This window comes from Nomia melanderi, chromosome 2 (assembly GCF_051020985.1).
Source record: "Nomia melanderi isolate GNS246 chromosome 2, iyNomMela1, whole genome shotgun sequence".
Classification (NCBI taxonomy): domain Eukaryota; kingdom Metazoa; phylum Arthropoda; class Insecta; order Hymenoptera; family Halictidae; genus Nomia; species Nomia melanderi.
In genome coordinates this window covers 26,315,142-26,334,773 of record NC_135000.1, presented here as the reverse complement: position 1 = coordinate 26,334,773, position 19,632 = coordinate 26,315,142, and the positions used below count along the sequence as shown (strand labels likewise).

Below are 19,632 nucleotides of genomic sequence, written 5' to 3'. Positions count from 1 at the left end.
AAGGGTTGACTCTAGAGTATCTCGGAAGTCTCGAATTCCTAGAGAACGTAAGTCTGTCGAGACTCCGAGTATCGATGATTCGAATTTCATCGGAAACATCGAACCGCTTTGAAACTAGGATTCAAGCGCACATCGCTAGTAGAGACGCGGTCGGCTAGATCTCTCGGCGCACGGAAAACTGACCTGGGGTTCCTTAATGAAGTTACGTCCCCTCTTTGTCATCGGCGAAGCTCGGAAGAAAGTCCGTCCGCCCGACGAAATTATAACGGCCGTATCCCTCTCCCGTCGCGCTTACGCCGCGCCGCGCGATCATCCCTCGGGCATTGAAGGGAGGCCGACCGAAATTGCCTCGACCCCTCTCGCCGGTCGAAAGGATCGCCATCGAAAACCGATAAGCAGCACTCGGTGTCCGTGAAGACCGCCGCGCGATGAGAACGCCGCGACAATTATTTGTTCCTTTGCGCGCGCCGGGGATCGGAGAGTAATCACGACCACCCCCTCGCGATTAATGCTCGCTTGGACAAACGTATTGCTGCTCGCGGGTTCCCGATGCTCCCCGGGATGATTGGAACGGTCCGCCTCCGCTGGCGCATTGAAACAGCCTGCGCGCTTCTAATTCGGTCGCGATGGTTTCCCGATGAAGGGAAAGAAAGTTCGTTTCCGGCGAACATCTGGCCGAGGCTCTAGACCGGGGCGACGCCGGAAGAGGAGGACGGCAAGACGAAATCGATCGGCGTGCCCGAACCGCGAGGAATGCAAGCGACTTCGACGTCGATGCCGAGTCCGATCCGCTCGGCGAGTCGTGTCCCGGTGGTTTTGTAATTTTAATCGCGCCTCGTTGACTCACGATCCTCGACGCCAACGGAAAATATTTGCGATTCCCGCGAAGGTGTATCCGCGTTCGATAAACCGTATCGCGTAACCGATGGAGACGCGATAGCAGTCGCGATCGCTAGCCGGCCGCGAATCGAATGCAGCGAGATAAAACCGCCGATGCACGCCGGTTCTAATCTGGGAAAACGTTCGAGCGCGTTACGCGCACGAATGAACATGAAGTCGTTGCTGGTTAGTATAATTACTTTCATCGATAAATGACATCCATTCGCCGCTAACGATCGTCGGATGTATTCAACGTATCGCTGCGCTCCGGTCTCGCTTCTTTCTCGGATTACGCGGCACGGTGTTTCACGCCGATCGACGCACCGCGGGATTATCGACGATCTCGAGAGTCGCGGGACGTTCTCGCGCTTCTGCGCGCGTAATTCCTCCTGTTGAGTCCCGGCGTGATCGGCGACTGTCGAACGCACCGCCTATCTTAGGGACAGGAAGCATCGGGCGTGTCGAGATAACGTCGCGCCGGGATGAGAGTCGCTGGCCATGCAAAACGAATTACACCGTACGGCGGCGCGCTGCGCCCTTCTACCCGACTGCTCTCCTATAAAAGGGAAACCGAGGTGTACAACGGGCATCCCGAGGAAAAACCGCGATACGCCGCGGACGGACGGTATTAATAGCGCGGGATGCGCCGGTTATATTTTTATCGGCCACCTTTCCGTCACGTAAATCCGGAATAGGATCAACAACCTGCGTTTTAACCCCGCCATCGGGTACGGCACTGCGGTCCGCTCTCGCCATTTATTATATTAGCCTGTCCAATTAACTCTTCCGGTTTCTTGCGAGCGCTCCTATTTTTCTGAAAACCATCCAATTGAATTTCATCCGTTCCACAGGGTTTTTAGTAATATCTGTTCTATACTTAGTCCCCGACGCGAGGCGAGCTTAATTCCGCTAGTTCTCCGGGGGAAATGCCCGCTTTCGTAGGACTTTCCAGGCTGAGCGCTGCCGGAGAACCTTCTACCTAGAATTTCGGAGAACCAACCGCTTCTGTTCGGTTTGCTGCCGTGTCGGGTGTTCGTTCAACTGGAAAATCGCTGTGAATATGTAGCAAAACCTGCTAGGAGCTCTCGGCACGCCAGAAATATGGTAAAAGAACGCATGAAACATAAAGGGACAATAGTGAATGATACAAGCGAGGAATAACATAGGTACCAGCGTCGATAATTGACGAAACATCATTGGATATTCGACTGAAACGATCATTTGATCTCGGAAATCCAATATGTCACGAGAAACGCGCGAACGTATTGGACAACCAACAGCGATAACTCCGGTAAAAGTATTCGGTAAACGTGCCATTCCATTTTTCTTGTTCAACGGTGAATTCGCACGCGCGAGTTTCACTTTTACCGGTCGAAAACTAATAACAGGTGCACGTAAATCGCAGCCACGGTGCGTTGTACCGTAAATGTACAGATGGGCTCGAATTATGTAACTCTGAAATATTTTCCGGTGGCGGTTTGCCATAGCCGATCATGGAGTGCGTGTTCTTAGGACTGTCATCGCAGTAGGGTACGCGCCGGCATAAGTTTCCGGCTCTCTATTGTCATTCGTTTGTTTTCCTTTGTTTATCGTCAAGGCAACAACGGAAGTTCGATTGTCCGTTCAGCAACGGCGAACGACGCTGAACCTCTTGCCCTCGTCTATTACCATTCTTACTTCTCATTAATGCTAAAAGCTACCTAGTAGCAACATTGTCTTATTAGTTATGAGTTATATATTATATATTGTGTCATATTTTAATTTAGGTATATCTACGTCGATTCATTGAATAGTTTCATAGAAAGGCGTCCGCTTATTCTGAATAATTATAAAAATATGCCACTTTCAGCCACCTAGTACTTCTAGTATTATCGTCTTCTTGGTTTCCGCTCCAGATATACCTCAAGGTCTATTCAACTAGCATGATATTTACAATTCTTGCAATCGTGATAATACACAAATACGTACAATGTCATTTTCAATTAGATTGAATTAAATTTGTTCTTTTAACCCTTTGCACCCTGAAGTTTCTCACTGGAAATGTTTAACACTTTTTAACGAGGCGAAGACAATTTTCCCTGAAACTAATTCGAAAGGAAATCACAAATACATTAACACTAGAACTACCAAATGGGTCAAAATGAGCCATTCCTTGATTTTCTTTCGCGATTACCGAACAAGTACAAATACCTCTTTGAGAAATTAAGTAATACTTAAACTGAAATTCAAACCAATTCAAATCTTAATAATAAATTTCCAAAGGTCAGTTTAAGTGCTCGATAGTTCTAGTGTTAAGGAACAAAGCTGTTTTATTCCAATATTTCACGAATCATTATACAAAATCTGGTATTTAATGCTGAACTTTGTATAATGCCTGTGACAATTTTAGTTTTACGTCGATTCAAGTGGTAACTTAGATGCAAAGGGTTAACCCTTAGCACTCCAGATGATTTTATCATCTACCAACTCCAAGCCGTTTTTATAATATCCCTAGCACAAATGAAAAATGTTACATTGCAACATCTCATAGATTTCTTTATTTTCCTTCTTAGTGCAAAATTTGGATGTATAGAAGATCCAGTAATCTTAGGGTAGTTCCAAATTTATTCATTAAAATATTTAACAGTATAAATGGTGTCATAGTGGAGCCTACAGAGTGCAAAGGGTTAAATTAAGTATTCAAAACAACGTTCCAAAGGAAGCAGCGTGTCGGAGTACCTTCAGCATAGAAAGGGTTAACCCTCTACACTCGATAGGCGACTCCCAGTCGCCAGATGATTTTATACAGTGAAATCATAAACTTTTGCATTTACCATTAACCTTTGTATACTGCATGAATACGTGAAATATTGAAAGAAAGCTTTGTTCCCTAATTTATGTGTGACTTCTTGATAAATTAATTTTAAAGGATCTTGTCTACGTCTAATTGGAAAGTATTGAATATTTCAAGTGAACAACTTTCCAGTGCAAAGGGTTAATGGTTCATTTCTATAGAGAAACGTTCAAGAACCTTAAATTTCGTTTTGAAAAAGGAAAATTACAAGTACACATGGATTCACGTCTTTTAATTTGTCTTGTCAATTTCCTATATTCGAATAGAAAGAAGAATTTTACAATTTCAGAGTAATGTAACATGACATCTGTGATGCAAATTATGTCCCCATAACAGAGCCAACGGAGTGCAAAGGGTTAACCTTTGACTCTCAGTCGCCACTTGGTTTGACACAGTAAGACTATAAAATCTGATATTTAATATTATACCTTATATGAATCATAAATTTAAAAAATATTGTTCCTCATTGTACGTATAATTTCTCTTCGAGTTAGTTTCACAAAATATAGTCTTTATCTCATCAGAAAATATTCAAATATTTCTAGCGAGAAACGACCGAGTGCAAAGGGTTAACATAAGGGATGCACCGAGTACGCAACACTTAAGTAGTCACAGTACGTAACATAAACACGAATACACGTTCCAAACTGTCCCCGCAGGGTGTTCGAATAGGCGAGCGTAGAACGTACGCAGGTGGTACCCTCGGACAACATTTTTTTGGCCGTGGCAAACGGTCGCAGGATTCAGAATGAAAAGAAACGAAAGAATTTCAATTGGACAAGTTTCTTTCGAAACGGTCCACGGCTGCATCGCTCGGCGTCGTTGAAAATTCACGATAATGTATCGCCCGCGGCGACGATAATCTCCCCCGTCGATTGGTCAACTAGCATTTTTATTACGTTTACGGTTAACCTGTCAAGCGAGTGGCCACCTTCGTCGCTGGATACGTGGATAGAAATATTCACCATGGTAAATCCATTGTTCGAATGATTTCGAGTGACGTAAATATTATTAATTATTCATGAAATTATTATTTCATTCGTTTTCATTGTTTCATGGAGATATGAATTTTTCAGTAATCAATTCGAAAGGCGAAAAGTCATGGTAAGACGCGAGAGGCGTGTTAGCTCGTGTTCGTTGGTTAACAGGTTAATGATGGAATATAATTAACACTAGAACTAACGAGTATTTAAAGCTTTTCAAAATTTCTTTATAAATGCTAAAAGCGTGAATTTATTAAGGTTTCAGTTGGTATATATTTCAGTTTAGGCATTACTAAATCAAATGCTTTAATCATTTTTTAATGAAGTGTCTATGCCTTTGTGATAATTGTAAAAGGAATTAGGAAACTGGTCATTTTATCCCACCTGGTAGTTCTAGTGAACTTATTAAGATTTCAATTGGTTTATACCTCAGTTTAGGTATTACTAAATCACAATGCTTTAATCATTTTAATGAACTGTCTATGCCTTGTAATAATTGTAAAAGAAATTATGAAATTGGTCGTTTCAACCCACCTGGTAGTTCTAGTGAATTTATTAAGATTTCAAATGTTTATATCTCAGTTTAGCTATTACTAAATCACAATGCGTTAATCATTTATTTACTGAAGTGTCTACACCTTTATAATAATTGTAAAGGAAATTAAGAAATTGGTCGTTTCGACCCACCTGGTAGTTCTAGTGTTAAGGAGCAAGAGTCGAAGAGGACTCACCGGCGAAAACTGTATCCTGCAGATTGTACTTGCTGGATCCGGTTTTCCCGACTTTTGGGAAGTCCTTTAGCTTCCGGCCGCTCAACTTGAGCTCACCGCTCAAGTGCGCTTCCTCCAGGATTCGCTCGAGGCTTCTGGTGAGCTGCTTCTGTATGTGGCCGCTCATGTTCGACGCGACCATCGCCATATTACATTTTTTGGGCACGTACACACGCGGAAGCACGACAGCGGTTACCCTCCTCCCTGGCGCGCGGCGGCCGCTCTCGTCTTTTCAACGAGGCAAGAATGTCGCAAACAAAAAAATACACTGAACGCCCACCAACCGACCACTCCCGATACTCGCTCCTGCGCTACTGATCCACCAGCCTCGGTGGAACGTGCATCGGTACACTGCGACGCCAGCGCTGCCGATCGGACGCCATTTTAAAATTATTCGAAACTCGAGACGGGGATTCGAGAATCGCAATCCGAATCGAATTTTCGAATTGGCGAGATTTCGTTATTAGCCCCTTTGCGCTCGGACGTTTCCCACTAGAAATATATATATAAAATATTCTTTGAAGTTAACTCGAAGGAAAATTAGAAGTATATTGAAGGATAAAGCTATTTATTCGAATATTTCACGTATCGAGGCGTTATACAAAGTTCAACATTAAATATCAGACTTTATAATTAAATTAAGTTTCACCGCGTCAAATCAGGTTAAAGCGGACAGTGATCGTGCGAACGTCGGTATATTTGAACGGAATAGTTCTTTCTATGTTCTTTTTGTAATTCAAATCATCGTGATTTCAAGGCATGTGTTGTGTAATTTTTCATTCGGAGTAATTCGTGATCGATAAGTGAAAGGTACTAAATAAAATAATTCGTTCTTTCGTATTTTATCGTCATCGGTTTTGTAACGAATGGAGGACCAGCTCCAGACATACTTCGGATTGTAATTGCGTACTGTCCGTTACAAATATACTTATATTTAGAAAGCTACAGTTAGTTTATTACAACGTCGTTTAATATACAAAGTCAAATTGATTCCTAGTTTAGTACGACCTCGTATATTCATTGATTTCTTTTTCGTACATTGGTATTCAAATTATGCGATTCTTGGTGCTGCCTTATCATTTCCTCCTCTAGAGCTGATTGGCAAGGGCTGTACCTCGCGTACTCCATAGTGAACTCTCCTTTGCCTTGTGTAAGGGACCTTAATTCTCCTGTATAACCGAACATTTCGTTCAACGGAACTTCGGCCTCTAAGGCAAACCATCCGTCGGAAGTATCCGTGTTTAATATAATTCCGCTTCGTTTCGCGATCTGACTTATAACTGTTCCCTGCATTGGCAAACAAATTGACATCAGCATAACGTGCCGTTCATGAAAACAATTACCTCAATCTAAACGACTCATACTTGAAATTCTGAAGGGGCGGTCACTTCTACCGTCATAACCGGTTCCAGCAGCCGCCATGCTCCTTGTTGGTACACATCTCTCACTGCACCCTGCGCTGCTAGAAAGAATGCGTAGTCCGAGGAATCAACACAGTGATGCATACCATCCTTCAGTATGAATTTAACACCGGCTACTTTGTGACCAGTAAGATGTCCACATTCGCACATTGATCTGAACCCTCGTTCTACAGCAGGGACATATTGTTTAGGAATATTGGTTCCTACCGTTTTATCCACAAACTCGAGTTTGGTATTCTCGTGAGGCGGCAGTGGCTGAAAGGGTATATCTATGTGACGTGTGCTGTGTTACACGGAAGAAAATTAATTGAAAGTAATAGAAATCTCTACCTCTATCACTCCGGTGACACGACCGTACTGACCAGCTCCACCCGTTTGTTTCTTATGAAGATAATCGAATTCACAAGAACTCATCAGCGTCTCTCGGAAAGAGACTTTTGGTTTTCCAAAAGTAACAGGACACCCGTATTCCCGTTCCAATCTTTGCCCATAGATTTCTAAATGTAACTCTCCCATTCCCGAGATAATAGATTCCTGCATTGTACAGCAATGTCTTATAAAGCTGCTTCAATTTGTAAAATCATGTTTTAAATGCAGATATTTCAAAGATTTAAAAGATTCACCTTGATGTCTACATCGTAGTGAAACCTTAAAGTCGGATCTTCTTTAGTGAATCTTGCAATTCCTTTCGCAAAGCTGTCCCTGTCCTTTGAGTTCCTTGGTTGAATGGACATAGATATTACAGCGTCAGGCACAAACATGGATTCCAGTGATAACGAGCAATTGAGATTACTGATAAATGTATCACCAGATGCGCAGTCTACCCCAAACAATGCGAAAATGTCTCCAGCGTAAACTTCATTTACATCTTCCATTTGATTGGAATGAAGTCGTACTACTCTTTGCACGCGAACCTATGAAATAGTATATCGATAGGAATACTTATTACCAATTGGAAGATATCAAATTTTACCAAACATACTTTCTTATTAGTTCTAGTGTTATATATATAATCTGCTTTGCTCAACATTCCTTGATAACAGCGGAAATATGTTAATTGACCAAACTTGCCAGCTTCTAATTTAAATGCTAATCCAACAAATGGATTTCCAGAGGTCCTCTTAGGATCTAATAACACTTTAACAGTTTCGTCTCTGCAAATCGAGAATAAAAATACCAAATAGAAAAGGAGAAGAAAAACTTAAGAGAAGGTATAAAGTAAAAAAAACGAAAATATATACCCTCTTTCTTGAAGTGCATAATTTTCAACTTCACCAGGATTAGGTAAATAATCCAAAACTGCATCCAACAATGGTTGGACACCTTTGTTCTTTAATGCAGTTCCAAGTAGAACAGGTGTGAATTTTCTCTTAATACAATTTCTTCTAATAGCATTTTTAATATCCTCATTCTGTACTTTTACATCGTTTATATACATTTCTCCAAGTTTTTCATCAACATTACTTAAACGTTCAATTAATTCTTGTCTAGTGTTACCTGCCTCTATATACAGAACATTTGTATAACAGTTTGATTAATTAAATATCATAAAAATAATATAATTAATTATTTGAGCATACCACTTCTCATATCTGATGGAATTTCATCTTCTCTGATCTGGTTACCAAATTCTCCCTCAAAGTATATTGCTTTTTGAGAAATAATATCTATTATTCCTTTCATATTACTTTCTAAACCAATTGGTAATTGTAGAAATGCAGCATTATGGCCCATTTTAGCATTCAATTGCTGTACTACTTTCTTGTGATTCGCACCCATTCTGTCTAATTTATTAATAAATGCTAAGCAAGGTACATTATACCTTTTCATTTGCCTATTTACCGTTAGTGTTTGAGACTGAACACCACCCACAGCACATAATACAAGAATAGCTCCATCTAAAACACGTAAAGCTCTTTCTACTTCAACTGTGAAATCTACATGACCAGGAGTATCAATGATATTAATATTGTGATCCTTCCATAATGTGTAAGTGGCTGCTGATTGAATAGTAATGCCTCTTTGTCTTTCTAATTCCATACTGTCCATTGTTGCTCCCACATTATCTTTACCTTTCACCTATTGAGTTTTACATGTTACGTAGAAGACAAAACTTATGTATACAAATTTTAAAGAAATGGTGTTTCTTTTACCTCGTGCATTTGAGATATCCTTCCAGTATAAAATAATATACGTTCTGTTAACGTAGTCTTCCCAGAATCAATGTGTGCGGATATGCCAATGTTTCGAATTTTTTCTATTGGTTTATGTTCCGCAAATTTTATATAGGATGATAGAAATCGTGAATTCTGTAACAAGTGTAGAAGAAACAACAAAAAGTGTCAATGTATAATGTCGTTTTAATTCAATTTGGTAATTCATTTGTAACCTAAATTCTATAAAAGGTTAGAATTGTTACCTTACAAACGTATGAATACATTGATAATGTATTAAAATTTATATTATGTCTTAAAACTGTTATGATAGACATGATGATTAACTCTTTTCTTTTTTAATTTGTTCACTTTAATTAATTTAAGTTTAACGCTTGAAGTTTTATCCTTTCTTGACTCTTATACAGGCGAAATTTTGTACATAGACGAGGTTTAACGAAGATAGCCGAAAATAAACGATGCTTATTAAACTCGCTAAACACGTGATACAAGTAATGGTTCTAGGAAAAAATTATCTATTGTATATCATTTAATTATGTATTTTATTATTTTCTTCGCAGTATCCTTATCTTATGTTTTGTCTTAATGTAAAGTAGTGCACACTGTGAATATAAGAATTTCACAGTCTTGACAAAATAAAACACAACAAGCTTATTTAACGAATACATTAAATTTTTATGCTACAGATATTTACATTGAGCTTACAAAGCCAGGATGTAAAACTATAGAATTTAAACAATTATATTTTGTGCTCAAGTGTAAAATTCATCTTTACATTCTTTTTTTTTCAATAAAAATTGTCATTATATCCAATGCACGACTTAATGTATTACAAATGTCATAATTACCTTCTCCCTAAAAAACTAATCAAGTATCTAAATGTATTTAAAAAATAATTGTCTATAAAACATATAAATCGGTATAAACATTATTTTAACAATATTAATAATTTTTTTTTTGTTAGGCTCAAAGGTACAAGTTTAGAAATACATTATACACTTTATCAAAGTAAATTCAAAGGACTATGAAGAAAATAATTAAATATCGCGAATGATACTAATAATTTACGTTTTAATAAATAACAACACTGATTGTCTTTGATCAATCGTGCGTAATTCAATGGACCATGAATATCCGATTTAAATACATGCACACAATGAGAATCGTGATTTACATTCATTACATTTATCAAAATGCGTTTCTAATGAATTGTACGTTACTAATTTGAACATAGAAAATATTAAGAGTGACACTAATACAATATTCATAAGTAGCTTCCTAATTACACAAGATTAACGCAGTTCTCTTAAGCATGTTCTGATTTTGAATTAAAAGATCGTATAAGCACAAAATATATTTGCAAGGGTTAAATAATTAATACAATACATGGAATACCCCCTTCAATGCCTTAATGATATTCCAGTACATGCTGCGTTTTTTTACGTTTCATTATTCTTTTTATTTGTTTCAATACTTGAATGTTGATAATGTGTTTTCGTAAAGAGTATAAAATCTGTCTTATTCTTATAAATTTTCTTTTCTGTACATACATATATTTATGCTGAAGTTAAACTACAGCCGTTACTATACTTAGAGTTAATGACCTTTACAAATACATTAATATTATATCCGATTAAAAGCAAGTAACATTTTTGGTACTAAGTTTAGTCGGCGAATGTTTGTCATCGTTGTCGCCGAAATCCATACCGAACGGTACAGAATTCCAAATGGCTTTATCGCTACGGTCGTCCTCCTCGCTTAAAATATTGCACATCATTCGATCGTCGTAGAGAGAAAATCTTGCGGTTGATTGCCCACGACCACGAATCTTTCTTACAGAGGGTGGTAAGTCCCCTGGCGTCTTTATTCTCATATGTGGATCCTTTAATACGTTTACGTTAGATCCGACGTTAAAAACTTCGTTGAATTTATCGATACTCTCCTGTCTACTGAGATTGTTTTCGCTTTTTTTATTTCTTAAATTGACAAGAGGCAGACTAGACGGTCGAGTATTCGTATTATTATCATTATCTAGTTTTTGTTTTCCAACTTGTACAGCATTTTTATCATTTTTATCTAATGGAATGGTCGATGCCGGTGCCTTAGTGATAATACCATTCACATACTTTCCTCCAGGTGATATCGTTACGTTCGTTTCAACTGTTTTGATTTGCACGTTTTGTTTGGATAGTAAATTCGATTTAGAATCTTCTCTGTCTATTTGGTATTTATTGTAAGTGTACATCTTTTTATTTACGAGTAACTTTTTAAGATTCGGCCATCCAAACAATTTCTTCCTAGGGCTCTCTTGAGCACAAACTTCATGCACATTTGTTTGTTTGCGTTTACCGTACGATGTGGTACCATCATCAGAGATAACATTTTGAACGTATGGTATAGGCGTTGCTGGTCTCAGCTGTGTCATTTGCGTTGTGTGTTGACTCAAGTAATCATGAGAAACGAGCCCTTGCGCTTCAGATACAATTTTGTATTGATCGTTACATGCATGTTTCATAGATTTGTCAACGAGTACATTGCCGTTACACCCTAACTCTTCGAACGAGTCCGACTGTAACATTAAATTTCTTTCCATGCAAGGATTACGTCCTTGATAAGGTTGAAGTGTCTGAGCATGATTGTATATTGCGACTTCATTTGAATTTTTAACTAAAATGCGGAGACATAATTAAGTGATATGAATTCGAATCGTTCAGTATGTAAAAACTAGCTGCCGAATACTTACAACTATGTTCGTGAACAATGCTTTCCGAAGGTGATAATGTTACTAAATTTTCAACAATACCATCGTTACTTGTACTATCTTGTACCATGTGCAATGACAGGTGACCGACGTGAACGTTATCGTGATGAGAAGTTTCGCTGTAAAGACTGTTCGTAGTTGAAGGCACTAAGGTGCAATGGGAATTAACCATTGGACTCCCATCGGTGAAGTGCATGGTCACTGAAAATTCAGAAGTGCTTTTTTCCAGTAATCCATAATAATGTTTTCATACTGTGATCGTACAGTAAAACGTACCACGATGAGATTGTAGCTCCGAAAGACGTTCTTCTATACATAAAGCAGTTAATCTAGCTTCTGCATCTGCATCCCAGCAATCTTCCATCGTTTCCCTAATCAAACGTACTCCGGGTCTGTCCACTAAACTACCCTCTAATAAAGGTCTAGCTTTATTACGAGATACCAACACTTGCATTTGTTCGAATGTCGGGTGAAGTCCAATTTCTTTTTCGTACGGTTGTCTGTATATAGGTATTTCTGAGCCTGGCATATAGATGTCGGAACATCGTGAAACTAATTCCCATAATACTAAACCCATTGCGTAAACATCTATTTGTTTTAAAGAGCTTTCACAATCTCGTAAATTAACAGCACCTTCTAATACTTCCGGGGCCATGTATCTTAAAGTGCCGACCTAATTGACGAGTATGGAGAACATTATATACTGACTTATTGATGAAACAGATTGCACAATGTATTCAAATTGTCTCACATCGTTGATTGATTTTATTTCCGCATGTTGCTCCTCTCCATTGGAATAGTATTTAGAACCAGAGATTTGAACTGCCAACCCCAGGTCACAAATACAACAAGTACCATCGGCTTTGATTAATATATTCCGTGAATTAATATCTCTATGCGCGATACAAGGCTTAAACTTATCTGTAAAAATAAAATATCCGATCTAAATTACGCCATAAAACGTTGAAAAAATATTCTTTTTATACTCTACTCACCACTTTTATGTATATCAGTATGTAAGTAAGCAAGTCCTTTTACCATAGAGAGACCCATTTTACAAAATGTGGGCCAATCAACTGTACGAGTTCTTAAGAAATCAGTCAAAGTACCACCTGGTGCAAAACTAAGTACCAAAAGATATTCAACGCTGCCTTCCATGCTTACTCTTTCATCCACACCTAAGGGTTCGAAATAGCTTTCAATAATATATTTTAGTACATAACATTAGAAAGGGAAAGTCTTGAATGAAAGTAACAGACCATAATAGCTTAGTAAAGATGGGTGTTCCATGAATGGGAGGCAGTAAGTATCTCGTTCATTTTGAAAATAATTACGATAATGAGAAGGAAATATTTTTACAGCAACATCTTGATCTCCCATACTACCTTGCCACACTGAACCATATCTTCCTTGTCCTGCAGACACGTGATATGTATCAGAATATTCAAATTATTTAAACACAATATAGATTAATTATATAGTCTGCAGAAAACATACCCACAATCGTTGTAAGTTTCAAATGATCCACTGTATAAGTACCAGTTCTTAGTGCTGTACTGTCCAAAAACTGATCTGTGTAAGAAAGTGGTTTCCCTAATCTTGCTAACATATTCATATGGTACATACGATATATCATTAATGCTAAAATGCATATCACTAATAATATGCAAACTAGGACACTTGTTATGATAATCATCCATCTTCCAGAATCTAATTGTTCCAAATATTCAGTTGCTAAAAACATTCACATATGAAAAGTATCAGTGACTTATAACATGTTGCATAACATTTTTTCTGTAATATTCATTGATCTTACTTGGTTGATTATTTTCTGTAGTAATAGAATTATGCACTTTATTTTCAGAATATAGAAGATTAGTACTATTAATATTCAGATTACAATAATCTCCATGACAACAACAAAATTTTGTATTGTTCAATGCTTTGGTAGAACGTTGAAGAGCAATACATTCTGAAGTTTCACATTTTTGTTCACCAGACTGTTTCCAACAACCTAAATTATTGTACATTAAAAATCATACTGTGTTAAAAACATAATTTATAAATAGTTAAAGTACAATAAATAGTATTATATGTACCTTGGGATAAAATGATTATTTCTGTTCCATTTGCAGTCTTTTCTTCTTGCCATAGTGCATGACAAAAGTTGGTACACTCCTCAAATTTAATATTATCATCAGTCTGTAAAAATTATATGAATGTATCTTAATGCAACTCAATGCATTTAATATCAAAAGATTTATTTTACAAGTGTATTCTTGTAATAGATAACATATTTTAAACTTACTATGGTATGAGCTACATTACTGTTATTGGGTATATTTTCAGGTACACTGGGTATATGTTGTTTTAAAGAAAGATTTTCAATATTTTTCTTTCTGCTGGCACATAATCGAATGGCATTAATGGGTGCTGAGTTTATCCCACACAGTAGCACGACCAGTGTAATTGATACAATGGCTTTCATTGTGCCTTAGCAGGCCTCTTGAACTCAAACACTTCAACGGAAGCGTTGGTCCTTAAGAAGTGGCATCTTTGATTACATCAACATATACTACTGCCATGTGTAGGCTTTGCTCATCTGTTCATTATAAATTGTATAAATGCTTTAATTGCAAAAATAATGACAAACATAATAAATGAGGCAAATTTAATGCTTGGTAACAATATTTACACATTATTATAAAAAACGTAATAAAATATTACATTCTATAACATCATATAAATATTATAAAAACATGAGATTGTTATACAGTCCTAAATACTGATCAATGTCAGAAAATAATTAGATATAATAGTCAAGAAATACAAATATATTAAAGGTTCATATTTTGTGAAAAGAGAATACCTTATTAACAGAGAGAGACTATTAATAAATTCACTGGATTACATTGTTTGTGAATTAAATCTTTGCATAAAAAATAAAAGCGGCGGCAATTATGACATCACAGAGCTGCAGTCTCTTAAAGATTGATGCCGCAGAAATATCGGAATGATATTAAAATTAATATATTACAATATACATTAGAAGTGCGTGGAAAAAGGAAGCATGGTGCATGCTGCAAAAAATCAAGAATAGGAAAATGAAAAAGAAAACTGCGGTATCGCACGATATGTTGCATGCAAGTTAAAAGAAACGAACTTACATTTTTGTGAACAGGTTTCTCGAGTTTCTTAGTCGAGAATCTTGGGAAGTTGAATTTGATACCGACGGTATCATTGCACACATCCGTAACCAAATATAACAGAATTTTAAAGTAAATACCGTGTCACAATTCAGATATTTGACAGACAAACCGTATCTATTGAATTGTAATTCATTCACGTGTTCCCAAAGACAACGTAAAACGTCAGTTCTGTACGCAGAAACAACAATTCGGTGGTCGCCGTATCACTTTACGTACTACCAACTTTATATAGTATACATATGAAATTTATAATTCAAATAAATTTATTTACGTTTCTTCCATTTAATTGTTACTTTCATTAATCGTTAAAAAAAACAGATATATCTAATTAAACGTTCAATAAATTACACGATGAGCACAATATGGGCATGACAGAATAGACACTAAAGTGATCCACTAGTGGTCATTTTTTTCTTTAAAGGGGAACGGTTTTCCACTATTACTAATTTGTTTATGAGACGAAATAAGATCTTTCTTTAACGCAAAATAATCTATCAGCATGTGATATATAACAGTGTTTATAACTAATCGAATATAAATGTTTCTAATACTACGTAGTTTAAGTTTGTGAGGATTTGTAACTAGAGACTTATGAATTGGCGCGCAGCGTCTTATTCTGCGTGTTTTCGATGTTATATCGTGCAAATGGCGGCTTTCGCGATGTTTTGTTCGATGTTTCTTACAAATTAAGTGTTCATACCATTCGTTGTGCATAATTGACAAAGAGGTAGCATTTGTCGTTTGACTTTATAATTCAGAAAACTTGTCGTCGACATGGTGAAGCTTCATAAGAAATTTTTCGCTGGCGATAAGGTGTTTGCGAAAGTTCGAGGTTATCCACCGTGGCCAGCTAAAGTAAGAGCAATTGAGAATATTATTTTTTTGTTAGTTAGACAGGATAGGTAACAGTTAACCTTTCAAGTGTTAATGATGATTTTCGGATTAGATGTACAGTGGAACATATATTTCTTCTTAAGTAGCATCGTTCCTACATAGCATGATGTCGGTGTTAATTTATTCTAAGATGGTGTTTACACAAAATAAATATTGACGCTTATATTTTATGATACGAGTAATGCCTTCTACATTAAACTAAATTACGTCCTTATGGAAATAGTTGTGTGTATGTGGGGAACGATTAAATTAATTAGATCCAGTCTTATTTAAGTTTATAACATATAAATACATGGATGCTCTAAAAATACTATGAAACATTTTTGTGATAGAAAATTGTGTTACAGTGTACAATTTATAAATATGTTTCTAGGTGGAAAAAGTTATTGATCCTAATTCAAAAAATTCAAAGTATAGTGTTTACTTTTATGGTACAGGAGAAACGTAAGTATTCGTTCATTCAGTCCTTCGTGAGGAACGTGGAACAGACATAGGGCAACCAAACTTTTGTTTTGTTCTAGTGCTGTATGTAAGGTGGAAGAGTTGTATACGTACATCGAAAATAAAGCAAAATTTGCGAAACCTATTAGGAGGAAATTTTTTCATGAAGGGTTATTACAATTAGAGCAAGAGCTTAAAAATGACAGAAGCAAATCGGGACTTAGTGACCTTAAAGGTAAAAATAATATTTTTCTAATTTATTAAGATATGACAAAAATACTTATTTATTTTTTGTATATAAACAAAGAGCCTGCTCTTGGGGAAGATGCTGGAAAGGACAGGGAAAATGCAATGGATTTACCAACAGTCAGTGCAATGGACAGTGATATGGAATCAGGATCGTTGGTTATTGACGAAGAAGAGAAAAAGAAATCCATGAAAAGGAAAACCATGCTGAGTGCTACTAATCCTGTAATAAGCTTGCATCTGTATACTCTTTCTTACATCTATAAGCATTTAGATATAAATACAGATATAAATATATAAGATTTAGTTTGGAGTCCTAGCTCATCACGGTCAACATTGTTTAAGACAACAACTGTTGAACCGAGCACTCCAATAGAAATTTAGGAATTGCCGACAAACATTCGTTGAGGTTGAATAGTTTGTGCGATTATTCCTTACAGTTATATAATGCTTTCAGTACAAAAATGATTTGCTATGTTTTGGTATATCAAATTAAAAAATGTTAATTCATTTAGGACACACCCGAGATAAAAAAGAGACGTGGGAAAGCAAAATCCTTATCAGCATCTACAAGTGATGCAACAAGGCAAGATTCTGCTTTGGATTCACAAGGGGAAGAATCACCTAAAGAAGTTGTAAGTCGTAGTGGTAGGAAGATTAAACCCAAACGGTTTGCTGATTTTTCAAGTTCAGAAGAAACAGATGCTACGGAAAAGAGCGGTACATATTACCTTATGAATTGAATTTCTTATTGGAACTTTTTCCAGTAAATATTCGGTGTATTTCAGAACATGGAAGGGGCCGTACTAAAGTCAAAATTGAAGATTCGAACGATCAGCAAACGTCACCTGGTGTAATGCATAAGAAAAGGGCTACTTTAGAAAGTAAGTACTGGAAAATAACCTGTATATTTTAAATAAACTTATACGGAGTTAAATGTGGTGTACTTCGCAGAAAAGAATAATGCTGGCGAAGCACAAATATTGGAAGGTACTGTAGTGTCCAACACTACATCCAGTGACACACCAGGACGATTTCTGCTGGCATTAACATTCGCTGGTGAATATGTAGGCATTAAGTTAGACATGGATAAACCAAAGTCTTTTGAAAGTGAAAAAGCTCGTACACAGTGGGAATGGTCCACCGCTAGAAATGCTATGAAATTGAAAGCACAGTTAGAGAGTGGCGAAATTTTGCCGGAGCAAGTGAAAGATTGTTTAGATTTTAACGTACACGTTCCAGATGAAGAAAAGCGGCTGGTAGCGAAGGATGGAGCACTCCATCGAAAAACTAATAAGTTGAGGTAGTAGCAAGAAATTAGATAGTTAAAAATGAAAAATTTTTGATCCTGAATATCTATTATAGATGGCTGCGTATAGAGGCGCAACTTCTACAGTTGGATGCTCAAATAAAATCTAATCTCGGATTAGATCGAGCAAATCCAGATAAGTGTTTACAAGCGATGGATGATATGTTATCGCTTCCAATCGATCCTCTAATGTTGAAAAAACATCCGCATATTGTGGAAACGGTTAAAAGAGTATGATAAAATCAGATTCTGTTACTATTAGATTTAGTTGGTTAATAATAAAATTTATTTTAAATTGTGACCATATTTTAGTTGCGGCGGTACATTGGCAATTTAGGTGATTGGACATTAAATGAAGAAGAAGAGGTAGTTTATTATTTTTTAGAATTCATATTAACTTATTTTTTCATGTGACATTTGGTATTGTGTTTGTAGGCTACGTTCAAACAAAAGGCAGAGCAAATCAGACAAAAGGCTGAACACATATATAATAAATTTAAGGTAATTATGGTTAAGGGTCTGCGCATCTAACGTGCGCACTGTTTCCATTAAACTGGGCCAGTATATCATGTTTTCCGTTTCTGTGAACAATGTGCAGGCCATGTTTACTATCCCCGAGGGTCAATCATTTTGGCAATCGTTTTCGGATCAAGTGGTCCATTTTAAAGAGCTGACGAAGGACATGCCTGAAGAAAAAGTATTTTCTTTAATGTCCGATCCCGCTTGTTCAGGTGAATATAAAATGAATCATTTAGCCAAGAATACTCAGAATTCTGAGAATGTAGAAATAGAAGTTACAGATGCAGCCATATCAGAGGACTCACCTGCAGACGAAAGTGGTAGTCAACCAGATACAGATGCGCCAGTCGAAGCAAAATTAGAAGTGCCTACCAGGAGCGAGACTCCAAAAGATTCAGAGGCCAAGTAACATAGTGATCTTTTGTATCTGACGATGTGAAAAATCATGCTTACTTTCTTTTGTACTAATGTAGTACTATATGACACGAGTGTCTTAAAGCTGGAAAAAAAAATGAGTTCGGTTTTTAACACTTGGATATCACCTTTGGATAAATTTTGACACTATACTTTATTTAATGGATCTTCTAGTAAATTTTCTCTTATTCATAACACATCCCCCTTGCAATATCTGTAACTGTGAAGCCCCGTGACACTAATGAACAGCTTTCACTATTTCAATAATGTTACGAACATTGGTTAATCATAATGCACGTAGTATATATAGAATAGATATCATAATTATTTCTACTATTAAACAACACAGTTTCTTTATAATTGCAATTCCTTTTGAATTTTGGGACAACACCAAAAAAGAAAAGTGGAAAAAAAAATGGGATAACATGTATTTACAATGACAATATAGGTATCGTTGTCTAATGTCTCGAAAAGCTTATTTACTTAAATAGAATAGACATTAATGTATATATTGAACACAAAATTGAAAATTACAATAATTATCTATACTCAATGATTCAAGATGCGAGGTGGGCACAAATGTCAACATAATTCGGTTACTTTAAAAGTGGAGGTTTAATATCACGCGTTGAAGTTTATGTTCCGTTCTTTCGGTTGTAAGCGTTTTCATCGCACTTTAAAGGCATAAGTGGGATGGCTACTTACAGAGCGACAAAAAAAAAAAGAAGAACATAAATAAATACTGTTGTAGACTGATCGACTATCTTTCAAACCGTTGA

General features: G+C 36.8%; 4 protein-coding genes across 12 annotated transcripts in view; 1 reads left to right on the top strand and 3 right to left on the bottom strand.

Annotated features, from left to right (window-relative positions):
• Positions 1–5,817, bottom strand: part of Lrch (Leucine-rich-repeats and calponin homology domain protein) — a 56,440-nt gene extending 50,623 nt beyond the window's left edge. For all 6 annotated transcript variants that reach the window (XR_013001393.1, XR_013001392.1, XR_004236259.2 and 3 more), the window contains exon 1: positions 5,427–5,817. Coding sequence is in view for 3 of the 6 variants with exons in the window: in XM_076374201.1 (XP_076230316.1) it covers positions 5,427–5,613 (187 nt within the window). In the remaining 3 variants the exon portion in view is untranslated. The remainder of the gene's footprint in view (positions 1–5,426) is intronic.
• A 199-nt stretch (positions 5,818–6,016) lies between these two features.
• Positions 6,017–9,515, bottom strand: mEFG1 (mitochondrial translation elongation factor G 1). Its single transcript, XM_031991054.2, has 9 exons — positions 9,306–9,515; positions 9,040–9,195; positions 8,467–8,965; positions 8,128–8,389; positions 7,869–8,040; positions 7,510–7,800; positions 7,217–7,420; positions 6,830–7,141; positions 6,017–6,752 (listed from the first exon to the last, which is right to left on the bottom strand). Exons 1-9 carry the CDS (start codon positions 9,375–9,377, stop codon positions 6,483–6,485), a joined length of 2,238 nt encoding a protein of 745 aa, XP_031846914.1. The 5' UTR covers positions 9,378–9,515; the 3' UTR covers positions 6,017–6,482.
• A 170-nt stretch (positions 9,516–9,685) lies between these two features.
• wit (kinase protein wishful thinking) lies at positions 9,686–15,465 on the bottom strand. Of its 2 annotated transcripts, XM_031991052.2 has the most exons (12): positions 14,989–15,465; positions 14,691–14,901; positions 14,130–14,423; positions 13,921–14,023; positions 13,638–13,835; positions 13,319–13,555; positions 13,081–13,236; positions 12,817–12,999; positions 12,573–12,742; positions 12,098–12,494; positions 11,804–12,022; positions 9,686–11,727 (listed from the first exon to the last, which is right to left on the bottom strand). In XM_031991052.2, exons 3-12 carry the CDS (start codon positions 14,307–14,309, stop codon positions 10,694–10,696), a joined length of 2,877 nt encoding a protein of 958 aa, XP_031846912.1. In that variant the 5' UTR covers positions 14,310–14,423; positions 14,691–14,901; positions 14,989–15,465; the 3' UTR covers positions 9,686–10,693. The 2 variants fall into 2 exon arrangements, with proteins under 2 accessions (XP_031846912.1, XP_031846913.1); XM_031991053.2 differs by lacking the exon at positions 14,691–14,901.
• Positions 15,466–15,491: 26 nt separating this feature from the next.
• Jasper (JIL-1 anchoring and stabilizing protein) lies at positions 15,492–18,975 on the top strand. 3 transcript variants are annotated; one of them, XM_031991044.2, is made up of 13 exons: positions 15,492–15,885; positions 16,298–16,368; positions 16,446–16,600; positions 16,673–16,836; positions 17,127–17,331; positions 17,400–17,495; positions 17,566–17,670; positions 17,854–17,914; positions 17,977–18,151; positions 18,233–18,286; positions 18,356–18,421; positions 18,519–18,651; positions 18,712–18,975. In XM_031991044.2, the coding sequence occupies exons 1-13, from the start codon at positions 15,805–15,807 to the stop codon at positions 18,846–18,848; spliced, it is 1,503 nt and encodes a 500-aa protein (XP_031846904.1). In that variant the 5' UTR covers positions 15,492–15,804; the 3' UTR covers positions 18,849–18,975. The 3 variants fall into 3 exon arrangements, with proteins under 3 accessions (XP_031846904.1, XP_031846903.1, XP_031846902.1); XM_031991043.2 differs by having other exon boundaries at positions 17,566–17,914; positions 18,721–18,975; XM_031991042.2 differs by having other exon boundaries at positions 17,566–17,914.
• Positions 18,976–19,632: the final 657 nt, after the last annotated feature.

Coding starts and splice junctions, on each gene's coding strand:
- mEFG1 (XM_031991054.2), bottom strand. CDS start 9,377: ATGTCTATCATAACAGTTTTAAGACATAATATAAATTTTAATACATTA. Junction 9,196..9,305: donor TGTATTCATACGTTTGTAAG/GTAACAATTCTA, acceptor CACTTGTTACAG/AATTCACGATTTCTATCATC. Junction 7,142..7,216: donor GTGTCACCGGAGTGATAGAG/GTAGAGATTTCT, acceptor ATACCCTTTCAG/CCACTGCCGCCTCACGAGAA.
- Jasper (XM_031991042.2), top strand. CDS start 15,805: ATGGTGAAGCTTCATAAGAAATTTTTCGCTGGCGATAAGGTGTTTGCG. Junction 17,915..17,976: donor CGAAAAACTAATAAGTTGAG/GTAGTAGCAAGA, acceptor TATCTATTATAG/ATGGCTGCGTATAGAGGCGC. Junction 18,652..18,711: donor GTCCGATCCCGCTTGTTCAG/GTGAATATAAAA, acceptor ATGTAGAAATAG/AAGTTACAGATGCAGCCATA.
- wit (XM_031991052.2), bottom strand. CDS start 14,309: ATGAAAGCCATTGTATCAATTACACTGGTCGTGCTACTGTGTGGGATA. Junction 13,237..13,318: donor GAAACTTACAACGATTGTGG/GTATGTTTTCTG, acceptor ACGTGTCTGCAG/GACAAGGAAGATATGGTTCA. Junction 11,728..11,803: donor CATTGTTCACGAACATAGTT/GTAAGTATTCGG, acceptor TCCGCATTTTAG/TTAAAAATTCAAATGAAGTC.